Source organism: Capricornis sumatraensis, chromosome 4, assembly GCF_032405125.1.
Source record: "Capricornis sumatraensis isolate serow.1 chromosome 4, serow.2, whole genome shotgun sequence".
Classification (NCBI taxonomy): Eukaryota; Metazoa; Chordata; class Mammalia; order Artiodactyla; family Bovidae; genus Capricornis; species Capricornis sumatraensis.
In genome coordinates, this window is record NC_091072.1 from 146,416,488 (window position 1) to 146,432,474 (window position 15,987).

General features: G+C 41.0%; 1 protein-coding gene across 1 annotated transcript in view; it reads right to left on the reverse strand.

Annotated features, from left to right (window-relative positions):
• Positions 1-6,892: 6,892 nt before the first annotated feature.
• The window catches only part of LOC138078779 (antigen WC1.1-like), an 89,341-nt gene continuing 80,246 nt past the window's right edge, over positions 6,893-15,987 (reverse strand). Inside the window, exons 13-14 of the mRNA XM_068971524.1 lie at positions 7,368-7,460; positions 6,893-7,269 (exon numbers count right to left, since the gene is read on the reverse strand). Coding sequence (XP_068827625.1) covers positions 6,893-7,269; positions 7,368-7,460 — 470 coding nt within the window. The remainder of the gene's footprint in view (positions 7,270-7,367; positions 7,461-15,987) is intronic.

Below are 15,987 nucleotides of genomic sequence, written 5' to 3' on the forward strand. Positions count from 1 at the left end.
TAGGTTATTTTCTTTCATCACTTTAAGTATGTCTTGCCATTCCTTCCTGGCCTGAAGTTTCTATTGAAAGATCAGCTGTTATCCTTATGGGAATCCCCTTGTGTGTTATTTGTTGTTTTTCCCTTGCTGCTTTTAATATTTGTTCTTTGTGTTTGATCTTTTGAAATTTGATCAATATGTGTCTTGGGGTGTTTTGCCTTGGGTTTATCCTGTTTGGAACACTCTGGGTTTCTTGGACTTGGGTTATTATTTCCTTTCCCATTTTAGGGAAGTTTTCAACTATTATCTCCTCAAGTATTTTCTCATGATCTTTCTTTTTGTCTTCTTCTTCTGGGACTCCTATAATTCGAATGTTGGAGCATTTCATATTGTCCTGGAGGACTCTGAGGTTGTCCTCATTTCCTTTAATTCGTTTTTCCTTTTTCCTCTCTGATTCATCTATTTTTACCCTTCTATCTTCTATTTCACTAATCCTATCTTCTGCCTCCGTTATTCTACTATTTGTTGCCTCCAGAGTGTTTCTGATCTCATTTATTGCATTATTCATTATATATTGACCTTTTTTATTTCTTCTAGGTCCTTTTTAAACCTTTCTTGCATCTTCTCAATCCTTGTCTCCAAGCTATTTATCTGTGATTCCATTTTGATTTCAAGATTTTGGATCATTTTCACTATCAATATTCGGAATTCTTTCTCAGATAGATTCCCTATCTCTTCCTCTTTTGTTTGGTTTGGTGGGCATTTCTCTTGCTACTTTACCTGCTGGGTATTCCTCTGTCTCTTAATCTTGGTTATATTGCTGCATTTGGGGTGGCCTTTCTATATTCTGGGAATTTGTGGAGTTCTCTTTATTATGGAGTTTCCTCACTGTGGGTGGGGTTGTATCAGTGGCTTGTCAAGGCTTCTTGGTTAGGGAGGCTTGTGTTGGAGTTCTGGTGGGTGGAGCTGGATTTCTTCTCTCTGGAGTGCTATGAAGTGTCCAGTAATGGGTTATGAGAAGTCAATGCTTTTGGAGTAATTTTGAACTGCCTGTATATTGAAGCTCAGGGGTGTGTTCCTGTGTTGCTGGAGAATTTGTGTGGTATGTCTTGCTCTGGAACTTGTTGGCCCTTGGGTGGTGCTTGGTTTCAGTGTAGGTATGAAGGCATTTGATGAGCTCCTATTGATTAATGTTCCCTGGATTCAGGATTTCTCTGATGTTCTCAGGATTTGGACTTAAGCCTCCTGCTTCTGGTTTTCAGTTTTATTTTTACAATAGCCTCAAGACTTCTCCATCTATACAGTACTGATGATAAAACATCTAGGTTAAAGATGAAAAGTTTCTCCACATTGAGGTTCACCCAGAGAGGTTCACTGAGTTACATGGAGAACAGAAGAGGCAGGGGGTAGTTAGAGGTGACTGGAATGAGATGAGATGGGATCAAAATAGGAGAGAGCAAGCTAGCCAGTAATCACTTCCTTATGTGCGCTCCACAGACTGGACCGCTCAGAGGTGTTCACGGAGTTATACAGGGAAGACGAGAGGGAGGAAGTAGACAGAGGTGGCCAGGAGGATAAAAGAGGGAAATGAAAAGGAGAGAGACAGATCCGGCCGGTAACCAGTTCCCTGAGTGTTCTCCACCATTTGGAACACACAGATTCACAGAGTTTGGTAGAGAAGAGAAGGGAGTGGGAAGAGACAGAGGCCACCTGGTGGAGAAAAAGGAGAGTCCAAAGGAGGAGAGAGTGGTCAAGCCAGTAATCTTGCTCTCAGGTAAAATTGGGTACTGAAGATTGGGTTTTTAAATGTACAAAATTGACAACAAATACCAAAAAGCAAAGATTAAAAATCTGGAGTAGAGATTGGATTTTCAAAAATACAATATTAAAGAAAAGAAGAAGAAGAAGAAAATAAACAAACAAACAAACAAACAAAAAACAAAATAAAACAAGAAATCAAAGCCACAAAAATTATTAAAAAACAACAACATCAGCCACAAAAAGACTATATACAGCGTTTGCTTTAAAAATATGGTATTTTTTTGAAAAGCAATAGTAGATTATAAAAATAATAATTATAGAAATAGAGGGCTTAAAAATTTAAGAAAGTTAAAAAAAGAAGAAAAAGAAAAGAAAAATCAATCATGCAACAACATCAACTCGAAAAAAAAATAAGAAAAAAGAAAAAAAAGAATGATCATAAAAATAGTAAAGGTATATCTGGCATTTTCTCTGGTGTTGTGGACAGTGTGGGGTCACTTCCAAGGAGGTTCCCTCTGTTCCCTCCTTCCAAGGAGGTCCTTCTTCTGTTTGCTGGTCTCTTCAGTGTCTGATTTCCGTCTTGATGCAGGGAGGGTGGTGGTGGGCACTTTTTTTTTTTTTTTTTAGGTTCACTTGTTCAGTCGCACTGTGGGGAGGGAGGGATGCTGCAAACAAATATTACTGGCATGTGCTTGCATTGTTTCATCCATGCTGGGCTTGCCCCTGCTCACAGTGCACACCGCTCAGGCTCTACGTTGCTCTGCCAGGGAAGCATCTGAGGCCGGTCCTAGGCTTCATCCACCTCCCCAGTCTAAGCTGCTCAGGCTTGGCACTCAGGGAGCCCTCAGAGGCTCAGATTTGGTTGGGCCTGCGTCTTGTGCCCTTCCCAGGTCCAAGTAGCTCAGGAGTTTGGTGAGCGCAGTCGCTGCGACTAATCATCTTCCCTGCTGCTTAGTTTTCTGGGTGTACCGCTGGCCTTCCTTCTCAGGTGGATGTTGACTGTCTGGAACCCCTAGAAGTCTTAGTTAGCAAAGAAGCCTGCATGCATTTTGGTAGGTAATGTCTCTCTTGGGCTGCAATTGCCCCCTTCCAGCCCTTAAGTCTCTGGCTGCCTGTCACCAGAGGGGGATGGTCTGCAGCCAGCTATTTCCATTCCATCCTTTGTTCTATGCACGGTCCTGGCAGTGTCTTATGTTATAGCATTTCACGTGGCAGCTATCCCAAGTTAGTTCTCTCTGGCCATGTGTGGAGTGTTCCGGCCCGATTCTTAAAAAAGCACTGCAGCCTGCACCTCTCGCTCCTCCCTGACCAGCCCCCACTTGCTAGTGGTGGATGCAGGCATCTGTGCTGCTTATCTGGTGGGAGAGTTACTGTTGGGCTAGTAATCTGTTGGTTTTAATTATTTATTTATATTTCCTTCCTGTTATGTTGCCCTCTGTGCTTCCAAGGCTCACCACAGACTCGGCAGCAAGAATGTTTCTTGGTGTTTGGAAACCTCTCTTCTTAAGAGTCTCTTCCAGGGACGGGGGACAGGACTTCCTTTCCAGGATGGAGCTTCCTCCCTACCTCCTTTGTCTCTCTTTTCATCTTTTATATTTTTTCCTACCTGTTTTTGAAGCCAATGATCTGCTTTTCTGGGTGCCTGATGTCCTCTGCCAGGATTCAGAAGTTGTCTTGTGGAATTTACTCAGCATTGAAATGTTCTTTCGATGAATTTGTGAGGGAGAAACTGGTCTCCCTGTCCTATTCCTCCGCCATCTTAGGACCACCCCCTGTTTTTTTTTTTGTTTTTTTTTTTTTTAAAGACACTTAATGTTGGCAGTGGGGAAGGCAATGGCACCCCACTCCAGTACTCTTGCCTGGAAAATCCCATGGACAGAGGAGCCTGGTAGGCTGCAGTCCATGGGGTCACAAAGAGTTGGACACGACTGAGTAACTTCACTTTGACTTTTCACTTTCATGCATTGGAGAAGGAAATGGCAACCGACTCCAGTATTCTTACCTAGAGAATCCCAGGGATGGGGGAGCCTGGTGGGCTGCCGTCTATGGGGTCGCAAAGAGTTAGACATGACTGAAGCGACTTAGCAGCAGTGTTGGCAAGGCTGTGGAGAAATTGACACTCTATCTGTACTTATCCACATTAAATGTATAAATTGTACTAATAAAACTATGTAATCCAGGGGTTAAATCTCTGGGCTTTCACTGTCATGGGTCAAGGTTCAATCCGTGACCTGGGAACTATGAGCCCATGAGCAACAGCACAGCCAAAAACCAAACAAACAACAGCACAAAAACTATGACCGAAATATCTGTATGATTTATACTGATGTCCCTTTTCATTCTTGGTATTGTTAGCTTCATTTTCTCTCTGCTCTGCATTAGTATTGCTCAGTGTTCATCAATTTTCAATGAGCCACGTTTAAAGGGTTTTCTTCCATATTTTCTATCTTATGCTTACCTTCTTTTCCATTAATTTTTGTTCCTTTTTAAATTAACCCCAACATTCTACATTCTTTAGACTTTCTCATCTAGTTTCTTAATTGGAATCTTACTTTTTTTCTTTTTCAGTCTTTCCTCTTCTCTAAATCTAGGCTATAAACTTCCCTTAGGCACTACTTGAGTTTTATTAGAGGAATTTATCATACCATTATTTTGTGTTTATTATCATTATTTCACAATATTTTGTAAGTTTTAAATTTATTCCCTGACTCAGGTGGTGTTTGGAACGATCTTGCTGAATTTCCCCAAATAGAGGTGGCTATAAATATTTCCTTATTAGTTCTTAATTTTATTCCACTGTGGTTAGAGCAAATATTCTGTATGAATCCAAATATTCAAAGTATGAATTCAAAGAGTGAAAGATTTTGTCCTATTACGTGGTCATTTTGGTAAAAGTTCCGAGTGCATTTGCAGTAATGTGAACTCTTGCATTGTTGGGTGCATTGCTCTATGTGTTACTTAGTTAAACGTGCTGACTATGTTGTTGTACATCTACTGAATTCTTCTTTGTTTCTTGTATGTTTGGTCTGCATGCTATTGAAAAAGATCTGGTAATAATCCCCCATTTTGATTGTGATTTTGTCTATTTCTTCTTTTGACTCTGTCAAGTATGTTTCTAAGTTATGTTCTGTTACCTTGAATTTTGTTGTCTAAAATATCTTTATTAAGGGTGCATCACATTATAATCATGACAATTCCCTCTTTAATTCAGTGTATCTTGGCTAAAAGTCTGCTTTCTGGGACATCGATATAGCTACTCCAGTTTGTTACAGTTAGTACATTTTTTCCATCATTTTACTTTCAACCTTTCTTTGCTTTCATAATATAAGGTGGGCATTTTGCAAGTAACATTTGTGTCAATTTTGTTTTTTCTTAATCCATTCACTGTGAATGCAATTACTGATATTGATGTGTTGGTATCTGCCATTTGCTTTTAATTGATCCACATGCTTTATGTTCCTTTTTGTCTCCTTTTTCCCCCTCCTTTTGTATTAAATAAATCTGTTATTATTTCAGATTTTCCTTTTTCCTTTTGATTTTCAGCAGCTTTATTAGGAGTGGGGGTTTTCATACTCCTCCATTTATTTTTTTCAAAAAATTCTCTATTGTTATATCTTCAGATATTACTTCTGCAGCTCTGTCTGTCTGTCTCTGTATCTCTTCTCCCCCTCCTCCTCCTCTTTCTTCTCTTTCTCATCTCTCATCTTTCAGTTCAGTTCAGTTCAGTTCAGTTCAGTTCAGTTGCTCAATCGAATCTGACTCTTTGCGACCCCATGAATCGCAGCACGCCAGGCCTCCCTGTTCATTCAGATTCACATCCATCGAGTCAGTGATGCCATCCAGCCATCTCATCCTTTGTCGTCCCCTTCTCCTCCTGCCCCCAATCCCTCCCAGCATCAAAGTTTTTTTCCAATGAGTCAACTATCACATGAGGTGGCCAACGTACTGGAGTTTCAGCTTTAGCATCTTTCCTTCCAAAGAAATCCCAGGGGCTGATCTCCCTCAGAATGGACTGGTAGGATCTCCTTGCAGTCCAAGGGACTCTCAAGAGTCTTCTCCAACACCACAGTTCAAAAGCATCAATTCTTTGGCGCTCAGCCTTCTTCACAGTCCAACTCTCACATCCATACATGACCACAGGAAAAACCATACCCTTGACTAGACGGACCTTAGTTGGCAAAGTAATGTCTCTGTTTTTGAATATGCTGTCTAGGTTGGTCATAACTTTTCTTCCAAGGAGTAAGCGTCTTTTAATTGCATGGCTGCAGTCACCGGACTCCTCTAAATCACTATATTCTAATTTCATGAGAAGACTGACTTTTGCCTCCCTTTCACCTAACTTTGTCCATTTGTATCTGTCTTTCTATTTCAACCACAAGGATGTAGTGGTTACGAACAGAGGAAGACCAACCAGGCACTTACAGGTCAGGGGAGCTGAATCCTGCTTCCTGACAAAACTTCTAACGACTGTGTGAAAATATGTGATGTGCCAGTGAGGTGGTTGACAGTGTGAACCCCCAGAAATGTGTTACCTTACATTTTGAAAGGGGCTTCACAGATGTGATTAATAAGGACCTTGGGATGGTGAGATTAAGCTGGAACAATGTGGATTAATCACCTGAGCCCAGCCTAATCACCTCCTTAGCCCTAATACTCTTAGATGGATCACCTTGCAAAGCTCCAGTTAGAGGGAAATGTGAGTGAGGAAGAACAGTTGGAATATTCACTGTTGCCTGCAGAAGAAGAAGAAAGGGGGCCCTGAACCAAGGAATGAGGCCACGTAGAAACCAGGAACGGCTGGGAAAGGAGTAATCCACAGAGCATCCAGGAAGAACACAGCCCTGTGGACACTGGGATGTTGGCTCACAGAGGCCATTGTCAGACTCCTAGCAAACAGAACTGAACAGAATAAATCTATGCTTTCATTACAACATCACCAGGATCTTCAGACTGTATTACGACAGGGAACTGCAGAGTGAGCCCTGCTTTCATGTGGAAACTGTGAGAAACGGCTCTGGCAGGAAACACTGCTGAGAAGAAAGGACCAGAATCTCAGCCGCTGCAAGCACCTTGTCTTCTCGTCTGCTGGAAACACAGGCTCCATGGGAGGAAGCCTCCTTCTCTGATCCTTTCAGCATCTCTCCCTCAGCGCTCAGACCCCCGTCCTCCTGGACATTCCCCTCCCCCAGCCTGTGGACAGTGTGGAGTGCTGACCTGAGCAGATGAGCCCCGCGTCCTCCTTGTGTCTGCAGTCGTGCCGCCCCCAGCCCCGGGAAGGGCATCTCCACACATGGGACTCATTTCCTGTGCAGTTCAGGTCGTCCAGCCAGATGGGCCCTGATCCCGCCCCAAAGTGAGCAGACTTCATGGCATTGAGGGCGTCTCCACAGCCCAGCTGCCTGCACACCACGCGGGCATCGTCCAGGTCCCAGCCATCATCACAGATGGTGCCCCAGGAGCCCTGGTCAAGGATCTCCACTCTCCCGGCGCAGGGACCGCCCCCGTCCACCAGGCGGAGCTGTCTGTTGTCTGAGGAGAGAGAAATGGGACAATGGGGCGGTGACGGGTGATGAGAGGGGCAAGGAGCCAGGGGGTAAGAAGGATCGTCTGTCCTGTGGGACTCTCACCTGAGCAGTAGGGGGCGCTCTCCTCTGAGGCTGCAGAGCCTGCTGGTTCAGACACGGAGTCATTGCACTGGGGCAGCACCTGGGTCTGGTTTCCTGCAGAAAAGGCAATGATCAGGGGATTGGGAGGGTTAAAGAACAGAAAATTGAATTAAGGTGAATAATGACCTAAGTGGTGGAGCCTGAGATAAACACTGTAACATAGTAGTAACCTTATGGTAATTTTAGAGTTCACCTTCTCTATGGAGAGTTCTGTGTCTGACAATGCCAAAATTTCTGTTTTAAGCCAAGTGCTGCACTAAGAATAAATTTACAAAAGTGAGAAATTATCAGTACTTTTGATATTGTTGTTGAGCTACCCAAGCAGTGAAAGTTTTTGGAGCCAAGCTCTCAGAGAGAATAAAGGGCAGAGGTAAGCCACTTCTCTGAGGCTTTTGTCAATTCAGAGGTAAGAGCTGAGACTCTGAAAAGCTCAGCAGAGATTCTGCCAGACACACTAGCTCAGGGAACATGAAGCACTATTCAGGGTCTGCCTGGGAGAAGGTTAGCCAGGATCAGGGCATGGTAAAAGGAAAGTGAGCTAAAAGTTGATCCTTTCCCAAGGAATGGATGCCCAGTTTCTATTTTCTTCACCCTCTTTCAAGTAAGGTGATCGACCCTAAATTGGGTGCCTGGAGGAAGCTATAAAATAAGATCCTTTCTGAAGGAATTCTACAATTTTTCACCTATAATGCTTGTCAATCAAAAATACTCAGTCACAAAAGATAAAAAATTTGACAAAAATGTATGAAGAAAAAAATGCATTAGAAAGAAATGTATAGGATACCTGGCTACTGGAGTTAACCTGGCAAAAGTTTAAATCACCATGGATGAAATGTTCAAAGAATGAAATGACAAGATAGAATTTTGGCAGAGAAATGATCACAAATAATTTAATAAAAATTCTAGAATTTAAAATATCAGTTTTTGAAATAACTCAGAGGATGTGTGTAATTCTCCATCAGACCAGCACAAGATAGCAATACTAAAAGGGGGCATAATGAAGCACAGAAAGAAAAAAATGGAAAATGTAAAAATGTACAGAAAGATGCTAAATAGGTCTGGCATTCATATATACTAAGTCTTAGATACATAAAGCCAAAATTGACAGAACTAAAGGCAGAAATTTAGAATCAACAATTTCCCATTTTATACACCCTGGTGGGTTTTAAACATCCACAAAATCTTAACATCCACTGAGAAGTGAAGTCTATGCCTCCCTCCGTTGAAGCTCTGCTGACCATGAATTCCCTGTAAGCAATAGAAGGGAGTGTATGTATCACTGCTCGAACTTTGCACTAGGTCTGAAGACCATTCAGCCTCCTCTGAAATCACTGAGGACTTTTGCTTTAGGGCAAGGAGAGACAAGAAAGCCTTCTTAAGTGAACAATGTAAAGAAATAGAGGAAAACAATAGAATGGGAAAGACTAGAGATCTCTTCAAGAAAATGAGATACCAAAGGAACATTTCATGCAAAGATGGGCAAAATAAAGGACCTGGAAAGGACATTTAGGAAATGGCAAGAACCTAACAGAAGCAGAAGATACTAAGAAGAGATGGCAAGAAGACACAGGAGTGCATGCTAAGTCACTTCAGTCGTGTCTGACTCTTTGAGACTCCATGGACTGCAACACGTCAGGCTTCCCTGTCAATCATCAACTGCCGGAACTTGCTCAAACTCATGTCCATCGAGTCAGTGATGCCATCCAAGCATCTCATCCTTTGTCGATTCTTCTCCTCCTGCCTTCTATCTTTCCCAGCATCAGGGTCTTTTTCAGTGAGTCAGTTCTTTGATTCAAGTGGCCAAAGTATTGGAGCTTCACCTTCAGCTTCAACGTCAGTCCTTCCAATGAATATTCAGGACTGATTTCCTTTAGGATGGATTGGTTTGATCTCCTTGCAGTCCGAGGGACTATCAAGAGTCTTCTCCAAAACCACAGTTCAAAAGAATCAATTCTTGGCCCTCAGCTTTCTTTATGGTTCAACTCTCACACCCATAAATGACTACTGGAAAAACCATAGCTTTGACTAAACAAACCTTTGTTGGCAGAATAATGTCTCTGTTTTTTAATATGCTGTCTAGGCTGATCATAACTTTCCTTCTAAGGAGTAACCGTCTTTTACTTTCATGGCTGCAGTCACCATCTGGAGTGACTTTGGAGCCCCCCAAAATAAAGAAGTGTCTCACTGTCTCCGTTGTTTCCCCGTCTATTTGCCATGAAGTGATGGGACCAGATGCCATGATCTTAGTTTTCGGAATGTTGAGTTTAAGCCAACTTTTTCACTCTCTCTTTCATCAAGAGGCTCTTTAGTTCTTCTTCACTTTCTGCCATAAGGGTGGTGTTATCTGCATATCTGAGGTTATTGATATTTTTCCTGGCAATCTTGATTCCAGCTCATGCTTCATCCAGCCCAGCGTTTCTCATGATGTACTCTGCATATAAGTTAAATAAGCAGGGTGACAATATACAGCTTTGGCCTACTCCTTTCCCTATCTGGAACCAGTCTATTGTTCCATGTCCAATTCTAACTGTTGCTTCTTGACCTGCATGCAGATTTCTCAGGAAGCAGTTTAAGTGGTCTGGTATTCCCATCTCTTTAAGAAGTTTCCACACTTTATTGTGATCCACACAGTCAAAACTTTGCCATAGTCAATGAAGCAGAAGCCAATGTTTTTCTGGAACTCTCTTGCTTTTTCTATGGTCCAACAGATGTTAGCAATTTGATCTCTGTTTCCTCTCTCTTTTCTAAATCCAGCTTGAATATCTGGAGGTTCTCGGTCCATGTACTATTGAGACTAGCTTGGAGAATTTTGAGCATTACTTTACTAGCGTATGAGATGAGTGCAATTGTGTGGTAGTTTGAAGATTCTTTGGCATTGCATTTCTTAGGGATTGGAATGAAAACTGACCTTGTCCAGTCCTGTGGCCACTGCTGAGTTTTCCAAATTTGCTGGCATATCGAGCCACTTTCACAGCATCATCTTTTAGATTTTGACATAGCTCAACTGGAATTCAATCACCTTCACTAGCTTTGTTCATAGTGATGCCTCCTAAGGCCCACTTGATTTCATATTCCAGGATGTCTAGCTCTAGGTGAGTGATCACACCATTACGCTTATCTGGGTCAATGAAGATCTTTTTTGTATAGTTCTTCTGTGTATTCTTGCCACCTCTTTGTAATATCTTCTGCTTTTGTTAGGTCCATACCATTTCTGTCCTTGATTGTGCCCATCTTTGCATGAAATGTTCCCTTGGTATCTCTAATTTTCTTGAAGAGATCTCCAATCTTTCCCATTCTGCTGTTTTCCTCAATTTATTTGCACTGATCGAAGAGGAAGGCTTTCTTATCTCTCCTTGCTATTATTTGGAACTCTGCATTCAAATGGGTATGTCTTTCCTTTTTCCCTTTGACTTTAGCTTCTCTTCTTTTCTCAGCTGTTTGTAAGGCCTCCCTCCTCTGACAACCATTTTGCCTTTTTGCATTTCTTTTTCTTGGGGATGATCTTGATCTCTGTCTCCTGTACAATGTGATGAACCTCCATCCATATTTCTTCAGGTACTCTGTCGATAAGAACTAATCCCTTGAATCTATTTGTCACTTTCACTGTATAATCGTAAGGAATTTGAGTTAGGTCATATCTGAATGATCTAGTGGTTTTCCCTACTTTCTTCAATTTAACTCTGAGTTTTGCAATAAGAAGTTCATGATCTGAGCCACAGTCAGCTCCTAGTCTTGTTTTTGTTGACTGTATAGAGCTTCTGCATCTTCGGGTACAAAGAAATCTTGCACATCTTTGTGCAAAGTCACACATCTTTGACTGTGTGAATCACAACAAACTGTGGAGAATTCTTAAAGAGATGGGAATATCAGAACACCTTTCCTGCCTTCTGAGAAGCCTGTTTGCAGGTCAGGAAGCAACAGTTAGAATTCGACATGAACAATAGACTGTTTCCAAATTGGGAAAGGAGTACATCAAGGTTGTATATCGTCATCCTGCTTAATTAACTTCTATGCAGAGTACATCATGTGAAATGCTGGGCTGGATGAAGCTCAAGCTGGAATCAAGATTGCTGGGAGAAATATGAATAACCTTAGATATGCAGATAACACCACCCTTATGGCAGAAAGTGAAGAGGAACTGAAGAACCTCTTGATGAAGGTGAAAGAAGAGAATGAAAAAGCTGACTTAAAACTCAGCATTCAAAAAACTCATTTGAATCAGTTCTGATGAGATGGATGAAACTGGAGCCGATTATACAGAGTGAAGTAAGCCAGAAAGAAAAACACCAATACAGTATACTAACACATATATATGGAATTTAGAAAGATGGCAATGACGACCCTGTATGCAAGACAGGAAAAAAGACACAGCTGTGTATAACGGACTTTTGGACTCAGAGAGAGAGGGAGAGGGCGGGATGATTTGGGAGAATGGCATTCTATCATGTATACTATCATGTAAGAATTGAATCGCCAGTCTATGTCTGACGCAGGATACAGCATGCTTGGGGCTGGTGCATGGGGATCACCCACAGAGATGTTATGGGGAGGGAGGTGGGAGGGGGTTTCATGTTTGGGAACACATGTAAGAATTAAAGATTTTAAAATTTAATAAATAAATAAATAAATAAATAAAAATAAAAATGAAAAAAAAAAAACTGAAATCATGGGGTCTAGTCCCATCACTTCATGGCAAACAGATGGGGAAGAAATGGAAACAGTGACAGATTTCATTGTCTTGGGCTCTAAAATCACTGCGGACAGTGTCTGCACACATGAAATTAAAAGATGTTTGCTCCTTGGAAGAAAAGCTATGACCCACCTAGATAGCATATTAAAAAGCAGAGACATCACTTTGCCAACAAAGGTCCATCTAGACAAAGTTATGGTTTTTCCTGTAGTCATGTATGTATGTGAGAGTTGGACCATACAGAAGGCTGAGTACCAAAGAATTGATACTTTCAAACTGTGCTGCTGGAGAAGACTCTTGAGAGTCCGTTGGACTGCAAAGAGATAAAATCAGTCATTTCTTAAGGAAATCAACCCTGAATATTCATTGGAAGGACTGATGCTAAAGCTGAAGCTCCAATACTTTGGCCACCTGATGGGAAGAGTTGACTCATTGGAAAAGACCAATGGGAAAGATTGAAGGTGAAAGGTGAGAGGGTGTGAAGGAAGAGTTGTGGTTCACTTTTTTTTTTTCCCCATGAAGATATTCAGCCAGTACATCATTTTTTTTAAAAAAAATTATATTTTCCCTTTTGAGATATCTTGATGCCTTTGGAGAAAATCAACTTATTATACATAGGTTTAGGCCTGTTACTGAACTTGATTATGTCCTGTTGATCTATTATCAATCCTAACTCAAAGACTGTGTTGCCATGGACACATTGTAGGAATCTTGAAGTTAGTTTACTTCCATTTTTGTTATTATCTTTCAAATTTGTTTTATCCATTTTAGCTCCTTTCCATTTTAATATGTACACAAATGTTTAGAATAGGCGTATAAATTCACCTCACTGCTCTTTAGCCAAGACAGTCTGTGTGCATGGATAAATCATGTATAAACCATCAATCTACGGTCCTGAAGGATGTGAACAAGCTGTTCCTGGGTGCTACCAAGGGAGACATTTTTAAACAACACATTATAGGAACTTCCCTGACAGTCCAGTGGTTAAGACTCCACGCTTCCACTGAAGGGGTATGGGTTTGATCCCTGGCAGGGGAACTAAGATTCTGTGTGCAGTGAGGTAAGGCCAAAAAAAAAAATCTTTTTTTTTTTTAATTTAAACATAAACAGCACGTTATAATCATTTAGTTCTTCCACCTCATTCTTAGTCTGTCCATTAATCAGTTCCAAACAATTTGGCATCTGCAAATATAAGCACAGAGCAGACTCAGCAGACCCAAGGATGTCAGAGCCTCAGAGTTGGTGATTTATTTTGTAAAGGGGAGGATTGTAAGGAGCTGGAAGGATATCTTTGCCCAACAGGTGATTGATCATTAAGAAAATTACACAGGCTGCAGGGGAGAGGTTCAAGAAAAACAAAACAGGAATACTAACTAAAAGAATTAAGCCACTTTGTGGGTCAGTATAAACAATTTTCTTTTAAATCCTCTAGTGAAGTAGATTTGTGCAAAAGTGCCAAGAACTACTTCAAATTCTACTGAATGGAAAGGCAGGTCGAGTCTTACTCAGAACTCTTAGTTTGCTGCAGCTTCTACATACATGTGGACAGAGGAACAAACAGCCTCTTGGTGGGCTCGATAAAGGCATGAGTACTTAGCGCACATCCTGATTAAGAGAATTATCCAAGTCTACCCTTAAATGAAATATTCTCTTGGAGCCTGCTGAAATGAAAATACAAGCAACTTTGGTATGTTTAATGGTGATACTAATATTCTCTGAAGCTATAACTTTCATGAAAATGATGGTTGAAGCTGAGACAAAAGAGATTCCTGCTGGTTGGGTTCTTTATGTGACTTTATTATTGTAAAGATAAGATGATTTGTCAAGGGAGATGTCACAGATAGCTTTCCAAGGCTACTGTAAATGTATCTGAGTAATGGGGAAATGACTGGGGTTTTTTAAAAGGATAAGAATCAAAGACAAAATGGCAAAAAAAAAAAATGGAGGGCATCTAAACTTACTGAAAGTATACAGATGGTTGACTGGAAAATAGCATGAAAGATGAGGAGACAGGTGGAATAACTGCTAAAAATTTTACTGATTCTCTATAAGAGATTATATGATCAGATTGCCTGGAATATCTCCTCAAACTGTAAATAAACATGACAACTTAATTCATCATAACCTTTATGAATCATTAAAATATTATGTAAGAGATGAATCTACAGGCCCTTTAGAGTCAGTACTGAATAAATTAATGCAAAGTAAAGGAGAAGATTATGACTCTGAGTGACAGGTGGGCCAATATGTTTTGGCACAATGCCCAGCAGGCAGCAGCCTGAAGGTGGTAAAGAAACTTTAGTGGGGTTGATGGACACTGGTTCTCAAAGAATTGTAATACAAAAATGAAAGTTAGATGGCAGTATACAGTATTTAGGGCTTCCCAGGTGGTGCTAGTGGTAAAGTATCTGCCTGTCAAAGCAGGAGATGACAGAAACGTGCATTTGTTTGATCCCTGGGTCAGGAAGAACCCCTGGAGTAGGAAATGGCAATCCACTCCAGTTTTCTTGCCTGGAAAATCCCATGGACAGAGGAGCCTGGTGGGCTAAAGTTCATGGGGTCACAAAGAGTCAGACATGACTGAGCAACTGAGCATGCACCCACACAAATGTCTGTTAGATCCTTCATTCTGAAGTATGGTGCAAGCCTCATGGTTTGTGTGGATTTTCTCTCTGGATGATTTGCTGAAAGTGCAGTATGAGTATTCCCTACTAATACCGTATATCGGTCTCTTTCTCCCTTTAGATCTGTTCAGTTCAGTTCAGTCGCTCAGTCATATCCGACTCTTTGTGACCCCATGAATTGCAGCACGCCAGGCCTCCCTGTCCATCATCAACTCCCGGGGTTCAATCAAACTTATGTCCATCGAGTCGGTGATGCCATCCAGCCATCTCATCCTCTGTCATCCACTTCTCCTCCTGCCCCCAATCCCTCCCAGCATCAGGGTCTTTTCCAATGAGTCAATTCTTCACATGAGGTGGCCAAAGTATTGGAGTTTCAGCTTCAGCATCAGTCCCTCCAATGAACACCCAGGACTGATCTCCTTTAGAATGGACTGGTTGGATCTCCTTGCAGTCCAAGGGACTCTCAAGAGTCTTCTCCAACACCACAGTTCAAAAGCATCAATTCTTCAGCTCTCAGCTTTCTTCACAGTCTAACTCTCACATCCATACATGACCACTGGAAAAACCATAGCCTTGACTAGATGGACCTTTGCTGGCAAAGTAATGTCTCTGCTTTTTAATATGCTATCTGCTTTTTAATATGCTTCAATGGGGAAGTATATATTTGTGACTATTAAATCTTCTTGATGAATTGACCCCTTTATCATGATATAATTACCTTCTTGTTTTCTTATTACTATTTTTGGCCTAAATACTATTTTGTCTGACATAATGTAGCTACCCCTGCTCTTCTTAGGTTTTCACTTGCCATGGAGCATCTTTTTCAGTCCCTTTACTTTGAGCCTTTGTGTGTTCCTAAATCAGGAGTGACTCTCCTTTAGGCAGCAAATAGTTTGGTCTTGATTTCCATGCAGCTAGTAACTCTTTTTGAGTGATGAATTTAATCCACTTCCATTTTGACTGATTATGGATATGTAAAAATCCCTAATGCCGTCTTACTGCTTTCTGACTGTAGTCCCATTGCCTTGTTTTTACATTAGTAATTACTATTTATTACTACTAGTATTACTATTTATTACTATTATTATTTATTATTACTATTTATAAGAGATTTATTAAATCTCTTACTGTGTTAGTATATTATTCTTCTGATTTCATTGAATTGCCATTTTGAGTTTTCTTATAGCTCATTTGAAGTGGTAGCCTACTTTTTTACATTGGTAATTTTTCATGATGGTCTTCTATGATTCCCCTTTACCTTTTGTAA